This window comes from Thermobia domestica, chromosome 12, assembly GCF_964235325.1.
Source record: "Thermobia domestica chromosome 12, izTheDome1.hap1.1, whole genome shotgun sequence".
NCBI lineage: Eukaryota > Metazoa > Arthropoda > Insecta > Zygentoma > Lepismatidae > Thermobia > Thermobia domestica.
Genome location: NC_137465.1, coordinates 171,702,638 through 171,723,579, shown reverse-complemented (window position 1 = coordinate 171,723,579; position 20,942 = coordinate 171,702,638). Strand labels below are relative to the sequence as shown.

General features: G+C 34.7%; 1 protein-coding gene across 7 annotated transcripts in view; it reads left to right on the top strand.

Moving 5' to 3' along the window:
- The window catches only part of LOC145666830 (uncharacterized), a 78,096-nt gene that overhangs the window by 21,631 nt on the left and 35,523 nt on the right, over positions 1–20,942 (top strand). For all 7 annotated transcript variants that reach the window (XM_081734404.1, XM_081734406.1, XM_081734402.1 and 4 more), the window contains one exon: positions 17,723–17,852. In XM_081734404.1, coding sequence (XP_081590530.1) covers positions 17,735–17,852 — 118 coding nt within the window. In that variant the 5' untranslated portion in view covers positions 17,723–17,734. The remainder of the gene's footprint in view (positions 1–17,722; positions 17,853–20,942) is intronic.

The window sequence follows — 20,942 nt, the reverse complement described above, 5'->3', positions numbered from 1 at the left end:
GTTCGAGCTAACCACTTTTGTGACTGGTAGAGTCTGATCCTTACCTGATTCCATTCGGGATAACCAAATCTTATAACCTTGCTGGAAACAACTCCCGTTCAATACAGCTTACCTGTGGTGGATTTTAGCCATTGGCATGAAAAAGGCATTCGCAACAAAAATGATAATACTACAATAGAGAGTGCGCAAACCTCCAAGTTGGATCGCGAACCAAAATACTGTTTCATTGAGGTTGCAACTACGAGCGCCCACCGTCCTTGCCGCGCCTGCTAGCGATAGCGGAATGAGTACAAGTTACTAGACGAAAACATCCACCATTTTTGGGTAGTGATTGTGCAGAAATGCTGTAAAGGTAATTGTACATAAAGAAATTGATTGTATGTAAATTTTATTCAGTTAACACAGGTTATGTATAGTACTTACGTTAATGACATTACAACATTTTGTTAGTGATTTTTACTTAACATGTACCAAAATACCATGAGCCCAAAACTTTATAAATGTGTAATTTATGCGAAGAAATTATTATATATTTTTAATTTTATTCTTCCTTTCTTTAAGGAAAATGACGCACTACGAATGCCGGCTAAATTTTATATTACGCAATGCACTAGTGTTAAACACACGCCATTTCGGTATCACACTTAACCACACTATAAATTGATGGATTTTGGGGGGGGATCCTGTAGTCATTCTTACGAAGAAGATTTCTCCATGCTTCTTGTTGCTCGTTGGCCAGTCATTATTTAGCTTCCGTGGAAGTTATTACTTTTCAATTCCAAGTGGAATTCACCCTTTTACTTGTGTAGGTTTCTTAATCATGCCTCGTTGCTTACATGATTTCACATATTAAACGTTGTCTTGGTATACGAACATAGATTTTGTATTAATTTTATGTTTATATACCTGCGCAGATTTAGCTTATTCTCTTCATTATCAAACTTATTAAATCTTGAAGGATTGCGAGGAAAAACTTTGATATTCTTCTCGGGCGTCACTGTAGTAGAACCAATCAACCACCATAACCACTTAGAGTACCTTTCGCGGCTTTTTTGCCTCAGCGTCAGTATGTTTACGCTGAGCATGCCAGAAAAGATTTTATAAATATTCATAATAAATATCCTTCATCAAAAATACAAATATCAAAGGGTGTTAAATAAGTTCACCATTAAAACAAAACAATTAAAGTGTTAAAAACAGTAAAAGTATTTTACGATGGCATTTGAATTCAAGGGACTATTTTTTAGATTGTCATAACCACTATGCACCTCCTTTGTTCGGTGGACAGGAAGCACGAGTCATCACTCACAGGGTTGCCAACTTTTACAAAGATAAAACCAAAACACAGTTTGCGTCGACGAACAGTACATGAAGCCTCATTCCAATTCAGCCAACAGTAACTGGGAAATTTTAAAATGGAATGGGAGTGAGGGGGGCTACACACTCACAAATGGCGTGCGACATGGACGATGATCTTCTTTGAAGATTATCAGAACCCTGGGATCTTGAGTTTCCTCTTCTTAGAGTTATTTTTTTTTGGTTATTATTCCTCTTCTTTCTTCCGTTATTAACATTTGATCCATTATGGTTCATTAACACTTTACACAGACGTAGATGGGCTTTTTATTTCATGGGATATATACTTTAAATGGGCTCTCCTTTTGTATGTGTAACTATAAGATTACATTTGTCTTCATAATACAATATTTCAATATAAGTTGAATAATATTAATTATCTATTATATTTTCATTTTATATTATATCCTATTCATATTCTATTTATTAACATCAAACCAATATATTTCTTACATTATTACTTAAATCAAAATTTTTAATTTTTTTTTTTTTTTTTTTTTGTAAGTATCTGACTCGTGTTTTTACATCTTACACTAAATATTCTTATCGTACTAAACACATGAAATTTTCAATATTTTGAGAAAAATGACATGAAATGCAAAAATAACCTTTTCATTAATATATGCTTCCTTATAATTAATTCTCAAAATAACTCCTAATAATGTAATATTTCCATTCTTCAAACCTTTAAAATACAACATTTAAACAGCACTATTAATTAGTTAGTTAACTTTGAACACAATGCAATAATACAGTAACACGAATATATGAAATGAAATCTTTTATTCGTAAACAAATTTTTAAAACATATTACATATTGAAAACTTTATTTCACACACTATTGAGTAATATACGTTTTGTTGAGATTTAATAAAATTTATCGGCGCCTTAAAGATTCACAGCTAAATTTTTACAACGTAATAATTCAGTTATGACTCTCTCTGATCACTCGACGGGATCTGCCTGGCTAAATTTCGAAGGAACCTACCCACAATGAATAATCTGTTCTACCACCCCGAGATGAGGCCGAATTAAAGAATACAAGGTTAAAAACTTAAAATAATAAAGAATGGGATTTACCAAAATAGCTTACTCCGAGCATTAAAAACATGTTACATTACCTATTAGACATAAGGGAGGGGGGAACCTCATCTCCATGACTTGGCATATTTCTTTGCTGGTTTTTCCATTGCTTTGGAAAAGAAATATCAACGGCCATCTGGAAGTCGCATAGCTGGTCACAGATGCCTGCATATATCATATGAAACAACCTTTTTTTTTTTTTTACATTCCTTGTACTTGTTCATTTAGTGCCACATAAGGATTCTGTAGATTTACTAACGCAAATTCCAATACATCGGATGAACACAAATTTTTACAGTACAGAAAATTCAAATACTTATCAATATCTACCAATTTCTCCAATATTTTATGTATTCGTTGGTTATTACTTCTGGATTGAACACTTTGAGATAAACATACTGGTGTTGTAGTTAATGCATTGCAAAGAACAGTTTCAACACTGCTTTCTAGATCTGAATTTTTAAATTCGTTTGAAATTACATCATGGTATTTCTCAGAACTATGTTTTACTGCTAAATCTAACCAGATTTTACGAGTTTGTTTCGTAGGTTTCCACACCTTAAGTCTATCCACTGAATGTGAACCAATTGATTTACCAGTTAAAGGATCTAACAATTTACCAATCTTCTCAATTTCTAATTTCTTTACATTTTAAAAACAAAATATTTAATCTTGCATTCATCTTTTTTTTTTTGTAATATTCAAGAATCTTAAACATTGCTACGGTCAAATTTTCAAAATGTACACCATCCAGTTTTCTCGCGAGCATGTTTTTATCCAATTCCCACTCTTGGTTTTTCAAGTACAACAAGAATTTTGAATTTTATTCCAAAACGTTTAATAAACATGTCTTCGTAATTGCCTGTGTGTTTTTTGCAACAAATATTTACTTTGATACTTATTGATTTTTCATACGCGTGTGATTTTTCATTGTCAGAAGCAACAACAAATTGTATATTGACAGAAATTTTGACTTTCGACTTACCACATTGCTTCACGAACTTGCAATTTTTACGTATTTTGTAATTATGTTTACTGCACTTATTTTCGTTCAAAATTTCGTTGCGTGAAATTTTCTGCCTAATTTTGTATGAAACATTGAATCTACTTTTGTGATCAACCTGGTTTCTCATTTTCCCTGTGTGATTACGCGTATGTGTTGTTACTGAATGCTCGTGCCACCTAGCACAAGTTCGTTGGACTAACCTAACTTTTGCCTTTTTCTCGCGTTTGTTTTGAATTTTCGACGCCTGGCTACGACACGGTTTTCTCACTTGATTTCTACATTTTTGACCGACACCATCATAATTTTTAACGACTAATTCCTGCATATCGTTTCCTTTTGCATTGACTTTTGACCTTTTGAACAACTTACAACGCTTACTAGGTTTCGACTTTTCATTTCGCTTTTCACTTACATTTTCTGATTGTGCTTTTTCTGGAGTGACTACATTGCTTTTTTCATTACTACTTACCACCATACAATTGCCTTTGTGCTTACATTGGGTTTTCTTAAAATTCCTACGGACAAACTTTGACATTCTTTCAAAAGATCGCAATATTTTGTGCATTCCTTTTATTTTTCGTTTCAATTTACACAACTTTCGTTTCTTATCGGACGCGTGCTTACTACGTTGTGACCAATATTTATACTTGCTGACGGATTTACTCAAAATGTACTGCAACTTACTAAAATTATTTCGACAACTTTCAACTTGTTTGTGCCATGACATTCCACTAACATTATTCTCTTTGATGCTACTAGTGCCTGAACTGATTTCATCATTCATTACACATATTTGGGTGCATAGAAAACAATAAAACCTTATGCGCTTGAAATTTACAACATACATATTTATTACCACCAAGTGAGAACTGTTACCACTGTTTTCCTTTTTGTCAATCTGAACCCTAACTATGTTCACGAAGTACGAACATATGTCATTACTTGGAATACATGCTAACTTATCTGTTTGTGACATGCTTTGGACGCATCCTAGCTCCATTAAATTCAACATATGACTAATGAGTAAAGAGCGCATTCTCTTGCCTCCATTCATTAATATTACTACATTAGTACAATTACACGTACAAAACCTATCAGTGCACTTTCCTCCGTAACATGACAAATATTTTCTGTTCAACGCATTTACTTTCTGTTTAAACTTCGAACGAACACTAGGCCTACTTGAAGTAACAGTTTGGCTAACTAAACCTTTACATTTGTATGACACTGGCTGACTACTTGTTTCTTTACCATTGCAAGCGCTAACAAAAACTGACTCATTTACTACCTTTTGGCACCCTTGTTCTACATCTGCACAACTAGCCTTTTCAATTGGAGCTTCAATTGATTCAATTTTTTCAAGTGCTTGGACCCCCTTTTCTTCACTTTTACCCCAAATTTCTTTCTTTGCAACTTCTATTTGTGCCTGGAGTTTATCGTTGACGTGCTTTACAGTTATTTCATTGACTTCCACAAATTTACTTTCCAAAGATTTCTCAAAATTATTAATTGTACTTTCTAAAGATTCCCATACGTTACCTTGTTTACCGGTTTTTCCTATTTTTCCTCCCAAGGATTGATTTATTTCAGCTATTTTATTTTCTAATGATTCGCGTACCATATTAGTTTGTTCCCTAACCCTTTCAATTTTGTGTTCTAAAGATATATTACTTTTTTCTATTTTATTTTCTAACGATTCACGTAAATTTTGCATTTCGGTTTTATTTGCATTAAGTGCATCCAGCACTAACTTAACATTACTTTCATCCATTTTTCGCAATTACAGAAAATTTCTAAATACGAGTCAGATACTTTATACCTTTACGTTTCTACACATAAATCACTACTTTTTACATGTACGGTGAAGGAGCTCTGTCCCTGTTCGGGCGCCATTTTTGTAACACGATTGGATCGTGTTGGGTTCGGTTCCAGTTCGGGGCAGCCGTTCTTATGGCCTGCAAGGGTCTAATTCTTGTTCGAGCTAACCACTTTTGTGACTGGTAGAGTCTGATCCTTACCTGATTCCATTCGGGATAACCAAATCTTATAACCTTGCTGGAAACAACTCCCGTTCAATACAGCTTACCTGTGGTGGATTTTAGCCATTGGCATGAAAAAGGCATTCGCAACAAAAATGATAATACTACAATAGAGAGTGCGCAAACCTCCAAGTTGGATCGCGAACCAAAATACTGTTTCATTGAGGCTGCAACTACGAGCGCCCACCGTCCTTGCCGCGCCTGCTAGCGATAGCGGAATGAGTACAAGTTACTAGACGAAAACATCCACCATTTTTGGGTAGTGATTGTGCTACACACTCCCATTCCATTTTAAAATTTCCCAGTTACTGTTGGCTGAATTGGAATGAGGCTTCATGTACTGTTCGTCGACGCAAACTGTGTTTTGGTTTTATCTTTGTAAAAGTTGGCAACCCTGTGAGTGATGACTCGTGCTTCCTGTCCACCGAACAAAGGAGGTGCATAGTGGTTATGACAATCTAAAAAAATAGTCCCTTGAATTCAAATGCCATCGTAAAATACTTTTACTGTTTTTAACACTTTAATTGTTTTGTTTTAATGGTGAACTTATTTAACACCCTTTGATATTTGTATTTCTGATGAAGGATATTTATTATGAATATTTATAAAATCTTTTCTGGCATGCTCAGCGTAAACATACTGACGCTGAAGCAAAAAGGCCGCGAAAGGTACTCTAAGTGGTTATGGTGGTTGATTGGTTCTACTACAGTGACGCCCGAGAAGAATATCAAAGTTTTTCCTCGCAATCCTTCAAGATTTAATAAGTTTGATAATGAAGAGAATAAGCTAAATCTGCGCAGGTATATAAACATAAAATTAATACAAAATCTATGTTCGAATACCAAGACAACGTTTAATATGTGAAATCATGTAAGCAACGAGGCATGATTAAGAAACCTACACAAGTAAAAGGGTGAATTCCTCTTGGAATTGAAAAGTAATAACTTCCACGGAAGCTAAATAATGACTGGCCAAGGAGCAACAAGAAGCATGGAGAAATCTTCTTCGTAAGAATGACTACATGATCCCCCCCCAAAATCTATCAATTTATAGTGTGGTTAAGTGTGATACCGAAATGGCGTGTGTTTAACACTAGTGCATTGCGTAATATAAAATTTAACCGGCATTCGTAGTGCGTCATCTTCCTTAAAGAAAGAAAGAATAAAATAAAAATATATAATAATTTCTTCGCATAAATTACACATTTATAAAGTTTTGGGCTTATGGTGTGTTGGTACATGTTAAGTAAAAATCACTAACAAAATGTTGTAATGTCATTAACGTAAGTACTATACATAACCTGTGTTAACTGAATAAAATTTACATACAATCAATTTCTTTATGTACAATTACCTTTACAGCATTTCTGCACAATCACTACCCAAAAATGGTGGATGTTTTCGTCTAGTAACTTGTACTCATTCCGCTATCGCCAGCAGGCGTGGCAATGACGGTGGGCGCTCGTAGTTGCAACCTCAATGAAACAGTATTTTGGTTCGCGATCCAACTTGGAGGTTTGCGCACTCTCTATTGTAGTATTATCATTTTTATTACGAATGTCTTCTTCATGCCAATTACTAAAATCCACCACAGGTAAGCCGTATTGAACAGGAGTTGTTTCCAGCGGAATTATAAAAATTGATTATCCCGAATGGGATCAGGTAAACATCAGACTCTTCCAGTCACAAAAATGGTTAGCTCGAACAAGAATTAGACCCTGCAGGCCATAAGAACGGCTGCCCCGAACTGGAACCGAACCCAACACAATCCAATCGTGTTACAAAAATGGCGCCCGAACAGGGACAGAACTCCTTCACCGTACATGTAAAAAGTAGTGATTTATGTGTAGAAACGTAAAGGTATAAAGTATCTGACTCGTACTTAGAGATTTTCTGCAATTGTGAAAAATGTATGACAGTAATGTTCAGTTAGTGCTGGACGCACTTAAAGCAAATAAAACTGAAATGCAAAATTTACGTGAGTCTTTAGAAAGCAAAATTGAAAAAATCAACGAATCTTTAGAAAATAAAATAGAAAAAAGTAATATATCTTTAGAACACAAAATTGAAAGGGTTAGTGAACAAACTAATATGATACGCGAATCATTAGAAAATGAAATAGCTGAAATAAATGAATCTTTGGAAGGAAAAATAGAAAAAGTTGTTGAAGAAACTAATAATGTACGTGAGTTTTTAGAAAACAAAATAGTGAAAGTTTCTGAAATAACAAAAAAGCAGATTGACGATAAACTTGAGGTGCAATTAGAAATCATTAGAAAGGAATGTGTAGGTAAATATGAACAAATATCGAAAGAAATAGACGAGAAATGTGAGAAGGTAAATGATAAATGTGAGAAAATATGGGGGAAAACACTTCAGAATTATCAAGAACTTGAGAACATTACGGTCGATTTGGGTAAATGTGAAGAAAAGGTGGACCGAGCTTTTGAGAAAATTGAAGCAATCGAGGAGTCAGTAAATAAACCTTTAAAATATAACATTTAAACAACACTATATCAACTTACAAGTTAATTTTTAAATATAATGCAATAATATAGTGACATGAATATACGAAATAAGTTGTCTCATTAGTAAATAATTTTTCAAAACATATTACACATTAAAAACTTTATTTCACACAATATTGAGTAATATACGTTTTGTTGAGATTTAATAAAATTTATCGGCGCCTTAAAGATTTACAGCTAAATTTTTACAACGTAATAATTCAGTTATGACCCTCTCTGATCACTCGACGGGATCTGCCTGGCTAAATTTCGAAGAAACCTACCCACAATAAATTATTTGTTCTACCACCCCGAGATGAGGCCGAATTAAAGAATACAAGGTTAAAAACTTAAAATAATAAAGAATGGGATTTACCAAAATAGCTTACTCCGAGCATTAAAAACATGTTACATTACTCATTACACATAAGGGGGGGGGAACCTCATTTCCATGACTTGGCATATTTCTTTGCTGGTTTTTCCATTGCTTTGGAAAAGAAATATCAACGGCCATCTGGAAGTCGCATAGCGGGTCACAGATGCCTGCATATATTAAAGGAAACAACCTTTTTTTTTTACATTTTTTGTACTTGCTTATTTAGTGCCACATAAGGATTTTGTAGATTTACTAACGCAAATTTCAATACATCAGATGAGCATAAATTTTTACAGTACAGAAAGTTCAAATACTTATTAATATTTAGCAATTTCTCTAAAATTTTATGTATTCGTTGGTTATTACTTTTCGATTGAATACTTTGAGATAAACATACTGGTGTTGTAGTTAATGCATTGCAAAGAACAGTTTTAACACTGCTTTCTAGATTTGAATTTTTAAATTCGCTTGAAATTACATCATGGTATTTCTCAGTACTATGTTTTACTGCAAGATTTAACAAGATTTTACGAGTTTGTTTCGTAGGTTTCCACACCTTAAGTCTATCCACAGAATGTGAAGCAATTGATTTACCAGTTAAAGGATCTAACAATTCGAACACCTTTTTTGAATTTGATGGTTTGTTAACACAAAGATAGGGTCCCTTGAACACATTGAAAAATTTGGCGATTTTCTTGTCTGTTGCGGAACTTAAGTTTGTCTGTTTCAAGAAAACCAGATTATTCACCTGTATTTTGTGTTTACTCTCCTGTTGTGAGTTATACCTTTCATTTCGCTTTTGGATCATTTTCTTTCTTTTAAAATCTGCCATTACCAATTTATTATCCCAACTTTCATTATCGTTTTCGTTCGTATTATTCGTAAAAATGCCAAAATGTTCGAAGATAGGTTCTTTAGCCTGTATGTTCAAATGTAAACTGGCTGGACTCGCGCCAAGACTGCTAGATATAGAATAGTTCAGCAACACAACGACTTGTGGTATAAATTTTTCCCAAGAGCCATGATCATCTTTACAAAATAGTCTGAACAACCTGTTCGTCTCCCGATGGATTCTCTCCACTGCGTTCGACGCCGGATGGTAAGGCGTTGAATAAAAAATCTTAACACCATATTCTTCCATTTTCTGTTTGAAGTTTTTAGAGATAAAACAACTACCATTGTCCGCCAATATAGCTGAAGGTATTCCCAAGTGCACAAAGTACAATGTCTCCAAACATTTAACTACGCACTTCGTAGTAGCGTTCCGGATTGGATAAAGAACAAGGTAGCGAGTAAAGACATCCAAAACTGAGAGTATAAATTTACACTTTGAGGGAGATGGCACAAGAGGTCCGATAATGTTAATCGAAATTAATCTCCTGGGGCCTTTCACCTGTATGGTTTCTAAAGGTCTCGCCGGGGGTCGAGTATCGACTTTAGTTCGTTTACACTCGAGACAATCGTTAATATAATTTATCACGTCTCGCCGCATAGATTTCCAATAACAGATCTCGCTGATGAAACTTACTGTTCTTTCGCACCCGAAATGTCCACGGTTATTGTGCATTTCTTCAATTACCAGATTTACTAAAGATGGTGGGATGCAAATTCTCCAACTATTGGGAAAGTGAAAGTTCTTATACAACAATATACCATTTTCTAGTTTATAGAATTTTTCTACATTTCTGTTTTGCATCTTACTGTAGGGATCGTTTGGGTTCTCTAGAAATCTGATAATTTTATTATACTCAGGGTGTTCCTTTTGTTTTTCGGTTAACTCTCCTGATGTGAGATTTCTGAAGAAGGATGGAAGTACTTCTAAATTGTTTATGTCCAAAATTTCACTAGGAGGAGCTAAAACTATCCTGGACAATGCATCACTGGTTACATTTTTACTACCTGAAATGTGCGTTATTTCTAAATTAAATCCCTGTAGTTCAAGACTCCACCGAGCCAAACGAGAGTTCCAATGGCGAATTTTATTTAAAAACACTAATGAGTTATGGTCTGTGTAAACTTTCACGTGATGGCCATATAATAAATGTCCCCATTTACGTACGGCTGTAACGATTGCATACGCCTCTAATTCTGTGATAGTGAAATTTCGCTGTGCACTATTCGAAGTTTTACTGTAAAAACCAAGTATGTGTTTTTCACCGTTAACTTCTTGAAATAATATACTCCCCACTGCTACCAAGGAACTGTCTGTCACTAAACAAAAATCGTGATCCAACAGCGGATGATTTAACAACACTTTTTTAGCTAACGATGCTTTTAACTGAGTAAAACTTTGCTCACATTCATCAGTCCAAACCCATTTTTTATTCTTTTTCAGAAGTTCGAACAATGGATTGGCTAAATGAGCGAAATGATATACAAATTTCGAACACCACTCAAACAAACCTAACACTCGCTTAAGTTCCTTTACATTTTTCGGACGGGGCAGTGTTCGAATTGTTTCTACATACGACGGATCCTTTTTCACGCCTTCAGGTGTGACTACGAAACCAAGAAATTGAAAACTCGTATTGCAAAATGAAGATTTCTTTAAATTTACAGTCATATTGGCTTCTTCTAATTTTGTAAACAACAAGTTTAAAATTTCTAACTGTTCATCGAAAGAAAATGTTGGTACAGAAATGTCATCGATGTATGTGACTAATTTATTAAATAATGCATGACCTAAGATAACCAAAAGACAAGCCATTAATCCTACACCTCCATTTGCATATCCAAAAGGGATAGATGTAAATCTATACATTTTGCCATTCCATGAGAATGCTGTATAATCTCTACAATTTTCAGAAATTGGAACTTGTGTATAACTTCCTACTAAATCAATGTTTGATACGTATTTAGCACCCTGAAACTTTAACAACAGATCATCAATTTTATTTACCTTTAATTGTTTTATTTCTACATGCTTATTCAAGACAGTTAAATCGACTACTACTCGCATTTTACTAGTGTTTTTCTTTGGCACGCAAAAGATTGGGTGAGAATGGATTGACACACAAGATTCTATTACGCCACATTGTAACCACTCATCGATTTGCGAATCAATATGTTCTTTGAATTTATATGGTAATGTATACTGCCTTTTAACCAAAGGTTGATCGGTGTCTACCTCAATTTCATATTCAAATTTGGTACAACGTCCGGGAATATTTTTAAAAATTTTCCTATGTTTCAACAACAATTTGAACAATTTCTCTTTCTCAAAATTAGACAATTGTGCTTCCATAACCCTTTCCCGTATTTCTGAAATTGGAACAAATTCACTTTCAATTTTACTATCAAATGTATTACAAACTGCAGCTCTATCTAACGATTTACAATGCGATTTTTCGATCTCACAGTCTATTTCTGAAATTTGCTGTGAATAGTAATCAAACAAAAATTTATCTTCGTTAGCAACTTCTAGATTTAACACTTTCATTTCTTTTTCATTACTACAAGAATTACGCATTTTATTATAAGCTTGATCAGAAAGAACAACATGATTAACCCATTCCTTTTCTAAATTTTGTTTTTCACTTACCAAATTATTTACTATGGGACACTTTACATTTACTTTTCCAATCTCAAATAAAATTTCTGATTCATCATCGCTGTCGCTGGTAACATTCATTTTAGCTTCAATACCAACTTGAGATACAAAATTTACCTTCTTCTGTACATCACCTTTAGTCAGAATTTTGGTAACTTTCATGTTGTCAGCTTGACCACCTAGCATAGGCACGTTAACAATTTCTCCTTCTTTTTCAACCGTAATAGAATTATCACCAAAATCTATCTTTGCCTTGGATTGTGTGAGAAAATTTCTACCCAATAAACATTCAGTATTCAAATCAGAGACAACTAGCACACGTACGTCAAAACTAACTTTCCCTATTTCAATACACAATATTGTTTCACTTTGCACCTGTTTCTTTTTCTTACCTGAAAAATCCACTAACAAAATATGTGGAGCTGGTCGCAAGTGAGGGTGTGATATGATTGACGCTATACGTTTCCATGTCTCTAACGACAAAATACTAATCGAAGCTCCAGAGTCACACAAGGCTACTACTGGTTGATTTAAGATCTGTACTTTTATTTCAGCTGACCTAGCTTGACTATTAACTTTCTGTTCTTCATCACTACTTTCAGATGAATCAGTGTCCCAGCTTACAACATTTACTACATTCTTTCCAATTACAACAAGCTCGCATTGCGAATCATTGAGTGCATTTTGACTTTTAGTACCAGACTTACCATTTACATTACCAACTCTGCCAACCGCACTCGCGTTGGAGAGCAACTTTAGTTTAAATGTTGGTCTTTGTTTTGAGGGAACATAACTCTTGGACTATAATACGGAAATTGTGGTGCAGATTGAGTATATGTGGGTATTGGCTGTGTTCGGTTCATACCTTCATCATGGTTACTATTTACAAAGTTCACCCTTTCGCTTTGGTTTGAATTCTCATACTCGTGATCATCTTCGTAATTACTACGATTACTACCTTGACCTTCATTGCGATCATTATCTCTTCTATAATTATTCTTACCTTTGTTCCAATGGAACTTTCTCTTATTCGGATTTCCCTTCCTTCTGGGTCCGTCAAACTTACCTCTACCTGAATTTTTGCGATTTTTATTACTATAATTTCCCCTTTCATTAAAATTCTCGTAATTCCCTTGCACTTCATTTACCTGATTGACACGTACAGTTCTACCATGAAAGTTGTTTCTATCATTATCATTTCTGCTGTCATAATACAGTGATTCAAGGTTTTGTATGGCGGTTAAAAATGAACTGAAATCTAAATTTGGGAACAAAGCTAATTGTCGTCGGTAAGAAATAGGGATCAACTGTTTAATCGTATTCACAATGAAAGTATCCGGTATATTAGGTGACAAACCCCGTATCTTATTGAACCTTTTGTGAACAAAATCAGTAACAGTACCATCAGTTTTTGGGTTGAACGCTTGCGATTGCAACACTGAGAGTTTGCTTGCGATGACTTGTTCAGAACCAAATTGAGCTTTGAATTCCTTAGTGAAATCTTTAAATGAGCGAAAAGTACCTAATTTTGACTTGTACCACTCACGAGCATTACCGGTGAAAATAAACCCTAGTACATCTAAGTATTGGGATTTAGGTACGTTTACTGCGTGCGCTGCAATCTTAAACTGCTCTAAAAACGAAGTTGGTGACTCATCATCTTCTAAACCAGAAAATTTCGGGAACATTTCGATGTCACCGTGACGCAATATTCGTCGTTTAGCCCTTTTTACGTCACCCCTATCTGATTTTCTTACTTTAATACGCTTCTTTAGTTTTGTTGTCTCACTAGCTGTCGAAGAACTACAATCTGTTTGGTTGTCACTACTAATTTCTTCCTTACTGCTGTATTTTGACTTACGGCTACTCCTATCATCACCGGATGTACTTAATCTACGCCAGTTACGTTCACTCCCCTCTCTGCTAGCATATTCAGTCAATGAGGTTAACTTCGTTTGGGTTTCATCTACCTTAATTTCTAAACTTGACAACCTGTCACCTATTAAAGCAATATTTTGGCTCATATTAACGATATCAATACCAGGAGGGATAGCGTTCTGTGATAGAGTATCAACCCTACTATGCAATACAGCGACCTTTCTTTCTAACTTATGGGTCGTATCATTTAATCCCACTAACATTTTTTCTTTGTTTTCTAAATTATCTTCAATTTTATTTACTGACCCCTCGATTGCTTCAATTTTCTCAAAAGCTCGGTCCGCCTTTTTTTCGCATTTACCCAAATCAACCGTAATGTTCTCAAGTTCTTGATAATTCTGAAGTGTTTTCCCCCATATTTTCTCACATTTATCATTAACCTTTTCATATTTCTCATCTATTTCTTTGGATATTTGTTCATATCTACCTACGCATTCTTTTTTGAATATTTCTAATTGCACCTCAAGTTTATCATCGATCTGCTTTTTTGTTATTTCAGAAACTTCCACTATTTTGTTTTCTAAAGACTCCCGTACATTATTAGTTTGTTCGCTAACCCTTTCAATTTTGCTTTCTAAAGACTCGCGTAAATTTTGCATTTCTTTATTAGAAGCAGCACTTTTAGTTTCTAACGACTCGTGCAAAGTTTGCATTTCAGCTTTAATTGCCTCTAAAAGTGACTTAACGTTACTTGCATCCATTATTCACAGTTATGTAAAATTTCTAAGTACGAGTCAGATACTTTATCCCTTTACGTTTCTACACATAAATCACTACTTTTGCATGTACGGTGAGGGAGTTCTGTCCCTGTTCGGGCGCCATTCTTGTAACACGATTGGATCGTGTTGGGTTCGGTTCCAGTTTGGGGCAGCCGTTCTTATGTCCTGCAGGGACTAATTTTTGTTCGAGCTAACCATTTTTGTGACTGGAAGAGTCTGATGCTTACCTGATCCCATTTGGGATAACTAAATTTTATAACTCCGCTGGAAACAACTTCTGTTTAATACGGCTTACCTGTGGTGGATTTTAGTAATTGGCATGAAGAAGACATTTGCAATACATATGATAATACTACAATAGAGAGAGCGCAAACCTCCCAAGTTGGATCTTGAACCAGAATACTATTTCATTGAGGTTGCGACTGCGAGTGCCCACCATCCTTGTCATGCCTGCTGGTATCAGCGGAATAAGTGCAAGTCATTAGACATAATATTTAGCAACTCTGTAGTGATTGTGCAGAAATGCTGTAAAGGTAATTGCATATAAAGAAATAGATAGTATGTAAATTTTATTTGCTTAACACAGGTTTATAATACTTACGTTAACAACGTTACAACATTTTGTTAGTGATTTATTTAACATGTACCAACACACCATAAGCCCAAAACTTTATAAATGTGTAATTTATGCGAAGAAATTATTATATATTTTTATTTTATTCTTTCTTTCTTTTAGGAAGATGACGCACTACGAATGCCGGCTAAATTTTATATTACGCAATGCACTAGTGTTAAACACACGCCATTTCGGTATCACACTTAACCACACTATAAATTGATGGATTTTGGGGGGGGGGGGATCATGTAGTCATTCTTACGAAGAAGATTTCTCCAAGCTTCTTGTTGCTCGTTGGACAGTTATTATTTAGCTTCCGTGGAAGTTATTACTTTTCAATTCCAAGAGGAATTCACCCTTTTACTTGTGTAGGTTCCTTTATCATGCCTTGTTGCTTACATGATTTCACATATTAAACATTGTCTTGGTATACGAACATAGATATTGCATTAATTTTATACTTATATACCTGCGCAGATTTAGCCTATTCTCTTTATTATCAAACTTATTAAATCTTGAAGGATTACGAGGAAAAACTTTGATATTCTTCTCGGGCGTCACTGTAGTAGAACCAATTAACCGCCATAACCATTTAGAGTGCCTTTCGCGGCTTTTTTGCCTCAGCGTCCGTATGTTTACGCTGAGCATGCCAGAAAAGATTTTATAAATATTCATAATAAATATCCTTCATCAAAAATACAAATATCAAAGGGTGTTAAATAAGTTCACCATTAAAACAAAACAATTAAAGTGTTAAAAACAGTAAAAGTATTTTACGATGGCATTTGAATTCAAGGGACTATTTTTTAGATTGTCATAACCACTATGCACCTCCTTTGTTCGGTGGACAGGAAGCACGAGTCATCACTCACAGGGTTGCCAACTTTTACAAAGATAAAACCAAAACACAGTTTGCGTCGACGAACAGTACATGAAGCCTCATTCCAATTCAGCCAACAGTAACTGGGAAATTTTAAAATGGAATGGGAGTGAGGGGGGCTACACACTCACAACTACCTTCCTGTTTTTCTCCCACAACTGCATTGAAATATCCCATTAGAATTACGTATGCACCCCTCTTCTCTCCCTATCTATAATTTATTCTTTTTTCTCATAATTTTCCTCTACTTCCTCAGTTGCATGCGAAGTCGTCGGTGCATATGTCTGTATCACCACTAGATCCTTCGTTTTCTCTTTAAATTTTAACATTATAACTCTATCATCAATAAATTCTACTTTCACTACCTTGTAAAGATAGAGTAATACAAAAAGTACGTACATACAACAAACTAAAGTTATCTTTTTCAAAAGAAAAACTACTTACGTTTTAGTTGAAAAGGCGAGATGCATGTGAACATTCTTGCTTTCCCGGTAGATTGTCTGTAGCACTGTGACGCTTCAATTTTATCCACATTGTTGCATATTTTTCGGCATTAAAGAAACGCAAAGGCGGACCCTTTATAGATACAAAAAGGAGCTTGCTAAGTGTACAATCTGCATACGATTCCTCAGATCATTCAATGTTTGATTCATAGCACTAAACCCGGCATTTCCTACTCGGGTCCTAGTCTAGAGGACTTATCCACATCTAACTTACTTTGAACGACTCCTGGCCCTGCCTATTTCTTTTCTTTTTCTTTAAAGCCAAATAAAACCTATATAACTCTTCGATTGTTTGAAAATCCGAATTAACCGGAATGGTGTATTGTCAATTTAACGCCGGCCCCTATGTGGCTACGACCGATAGAAGAAAGCATCTATGTTTTCCTACGCCCAACGAGCAATAAAACTTGATGTTCCAAGGGAAGGTTTATCAACAATTTTTCATGACCTATATTCATAATGTATTTGAAAACATCAATACAATTTCTTCGTCTAATTGATTATAATTTTTAACCACATGGGAACAATATCGAATCTCAAGTTTATCTTCCATTTTATTTTCATCCTCAGAATGTTTCGGTGTGAAAAGCAACCAAAAGTTATAGCTATGCTTACAATTTTCTTCGTAGTGTTGTGCGGGTTGCATAGTCGCAGTTATAAAAATATTCAAGTCCCATGAGACAATGGAAGGGTTGACCAAAAAAAATCCAAATTTTCTATGTAGACTACCACTAACACGAGGCAACTTTTTCGGAACCCGGCCAATCGAAATTCCAAAAAAAGTTTGTTTTCGGCCCATCCTATTATTTACACTATCATTGCAAAACAGTTTCAATTTTGCATGAGTATATTTTTAATGAACTGGGCGCTCTGTTCAGTTTACCTTTAAAAACATACCACAGCAATATAAAAAGAAAAACAGTCAATACCCTGCCATTGATAATTTTAGATTTATGGCCGTTTCTGTGCGTACGCGTAAGTTATAGATGGTCATGCATGGGGCCTAATCGATGGGTGAGGGGGCACCACTAGGAATTTTGCCTTGGGGCGCCAAGGTCCATTGTTACGCCACTGTGTATAAGCATGCAAAAAATTTTTCCCTCTTTTTCTATTTAAATTATATTCTGTGTAAATCTTTCTTTCTTTACAGGCAAAGGTCAAGATGCCACTTTGTAAACAACCTCAATTGTTAAGTACACTAGCAAGAAAAGAGTTCGTTCGTGGTGTTCTAAACGGAAAAATTAAACAGAACGGATGTAGTGGACCCCTTGATCAATCACGTAAGCACAATAATTACAATTCTTTAAAGAATTGATTTTTCTTTTTAATTTCTTGATATAGGAACATCAGTAATTCTCTAATTCTAAGTAATATTGTCTTATGTACCACAAATAGATCATCTATGTAACGTGGTCATTTGTTTAATGTGGCGTATTTTTCTCTTGCATGGAATTATAAACATATTTTTGTATTATGTAATTTTGTAATACGTATTTTTTGTATTAATATCACTCAGCACGCTGAGGCTCTGAATCATTTCATTATCTGCATTATTTACTTTCCCAGTTTTTGTGATATTTTAACTATCTATGTGTAACCTTTATGAATCCGTAGTTAAGATTCAATTAGAAAAGTTTAGAAAAGATATACGGTTTCCTAAAGATTATTTATAGTGATTGAAATATGAAGAGCAATTTTATGGAAGCTTCGGTGATTGAATGAGTAAAGCGCTTACTTTCGAAAATATCAAATTTTACTCAGCAGACGAAGATAAATTTTTAACGTTTTCGTTTCGATGTTGTGAAGTTTTAAATTCTAATCTATTACTCTTCCTCGTAAAGGTTTTTTCCTCCTTAGTACCACCAGGGTAATGATGGGTTGATACCTTTAAACATAGGCTCTGGCGAACTTAATTCTAAACTCCCGTTACATGTTTTATTTATTGATTCAAAGGAAAAGTCTATATAGTTTAACTGAATCTATCAGTAAATGTGCAGTCACGGTGGATCTGTGATAGAGTAACTCACCTCTGGTGCTAGAGGTGGTGATAAAGTAACTCACTTCTGGTGCTAGAGGTGACGATAGAGCAACTCACCTCTGGTGCTAGAGGTGGTGATAGAGTAACTCACCTCTGGTGCTAGAGGTGGTGATAGAGTAACTCACGTCTGATGCTAGAGGTAGTGATAGAGTAACTCACGTCTGATGCTAGAGGTGGCGACAGAGTAACTCACCTCTGGTGATAGAGGTGTTCATAGAGTAACTCATCTCTGATGGTAGAGATTCGATCCCTGGCTAAGTGAATTTGTGGTAGACAACGTCGTATCCATGGGTTTTCTCTGGATTCTTCCGTTTCGTCCTACACTCTCATTCCATTAATTATTTCATAATCATTTCCTTGCACTTTCATTAATCATCTGTCTCCTTATCTAATCGTAGGACGTAAAATTCCAAATTTCATTTTTTTTTCTGTAGATAACTAATAAAAACTGCATTTGAATATTCCAGGAAGTTAGAGAGCCTGAATAATCATTACATCGTATCCACTTTGCAACTGTTTTAGTGTAATTAAACAGTTTAGTTGTGTAAAAATAGTGTAGCAAACATGCATCCAAAATGGGCTAAATCATAAATTTATTTTAAAATAAATTTATAATTTAGCCCATTTTGGAACTACTAGTTTTTAGCCCAGCGAAAAAAAAACTCTGACGTCTTTTCCAAAATTCCGTACTGAATGCCATCCCAACTTCGAACCTTGCTTATTCCATCTTCATAACTTAACCTGAAAGTGATTTTCTCTACCTTCACCAAAATCGTTTCACAGGAGGTTTTTGAAATTTCGCATTCTCATATGAAGACCAGGTCCTTTACAACGTCGCATACCAGTACAAGAAAACAAGCCTTTTTTCTTATAAGATATGTCGATATCGATGTCCTGTTCGACGATATATGGAATATATGCATGGGAGGGGACATCGTCCCCCAACTTTTTGATCGAAAATAAAAATGCCTTCTATAAGATGGCCAAAGAGGTCAAAAATGAGAAAAGAAATGATAAAAAAATGAGGTCTGTCCTCCCGGCAGAAAATTCGTATCTCCGCTCATGAATATAAAATGTACAATTTGCCCTGTATTCGATTTATTGTTTAACTTTTTCTTTGCTTTTTCCTTTCTCTTTTCTTTCTTCTTGCTTCCTTCGTATGAGACTTCCGGATGAATTTAAACTTCCGTAACAAACTTATAAGTTTCTTATAGCATTGTAGGCTGCTACAAAACCATTTATTCTGTTGAATTCATGAAATAAAAGTTCGACCAAATTCATAAAATTACAATTGTATTTATTATTATTATTATTATTATTATTATTATTATTATTATTATTATTATTATTATTATTATTATTATTATTATTATTATTATTACGTATTTTATTATGTTACGTAGACACTAAAGAATAAAAGCAATTTCTGTATATCACAAAAAGTATTGTAATGGATAGTAATATGATAGTAAAAAAGTACTAACTTTGTCTTCTGCAAATTAAATAAGCTGGTAGTTAGAAAAAAAACTAAATAAAGAAGTGCCGAACCCGTAATACATCAAGAAAGAAATTTAAATTCTGCACTTTGCGAAGTGAACCTTCATTTTTAAGGCAAAAATCACAGCCCAATTTGACACCTTATTCATTTCCAAACTCACATTGCACCCAAATGCCACGCCAGTCGAGTTCGTTTTTATATTTTTAAGACTGAACTGAACACTACTCTTTTGTGATTTGAATGAAAAACAAGGAGAGGATATTTCAGAGCCAATGTTGTGAAACAATTGGATATATCATTTAACTTATGTACCCATCACTAGAATTTGAAACAACTGGGAGAATGAGGGACATGAAAAGTTTCATTTATCTTAAAGTTCTGCATTTTTCCTAGTGATCTAGTTCCGGAAAGGAAAGCTGGATTCTTAAATTTCGAAATGCAATCACGAGATAGATGAACACATTAAGATACATTCTCTCGATATGCAATAAAATGTCAAGTGAAATTCTATAGCTGGTCTTCTGTAATACTGTCTCTCGCAGTGGATTGACCTGCGTTGTTAAGAAATAAAAGGCACCTAAATAACATTTATCGTTGATCTTCAACCATATATGATGTCAAAAGAGACTCATTCGCTTATGAACAAAAGACAATGTATACTGTTTAGAGCCATTCTCTTAGAAAGAGAAGACGTGTATACTATTTATAGCCATTCTCTGAGAAAGAGAAGACAGTTTATGCTGTTTAGAGCCATTCTCTCAAAGAGAGAAGACATTATATCAGGGATGCAAATAAGCAACACAATTTTACTGGCCCAAGAAAAAAGCTACTAGC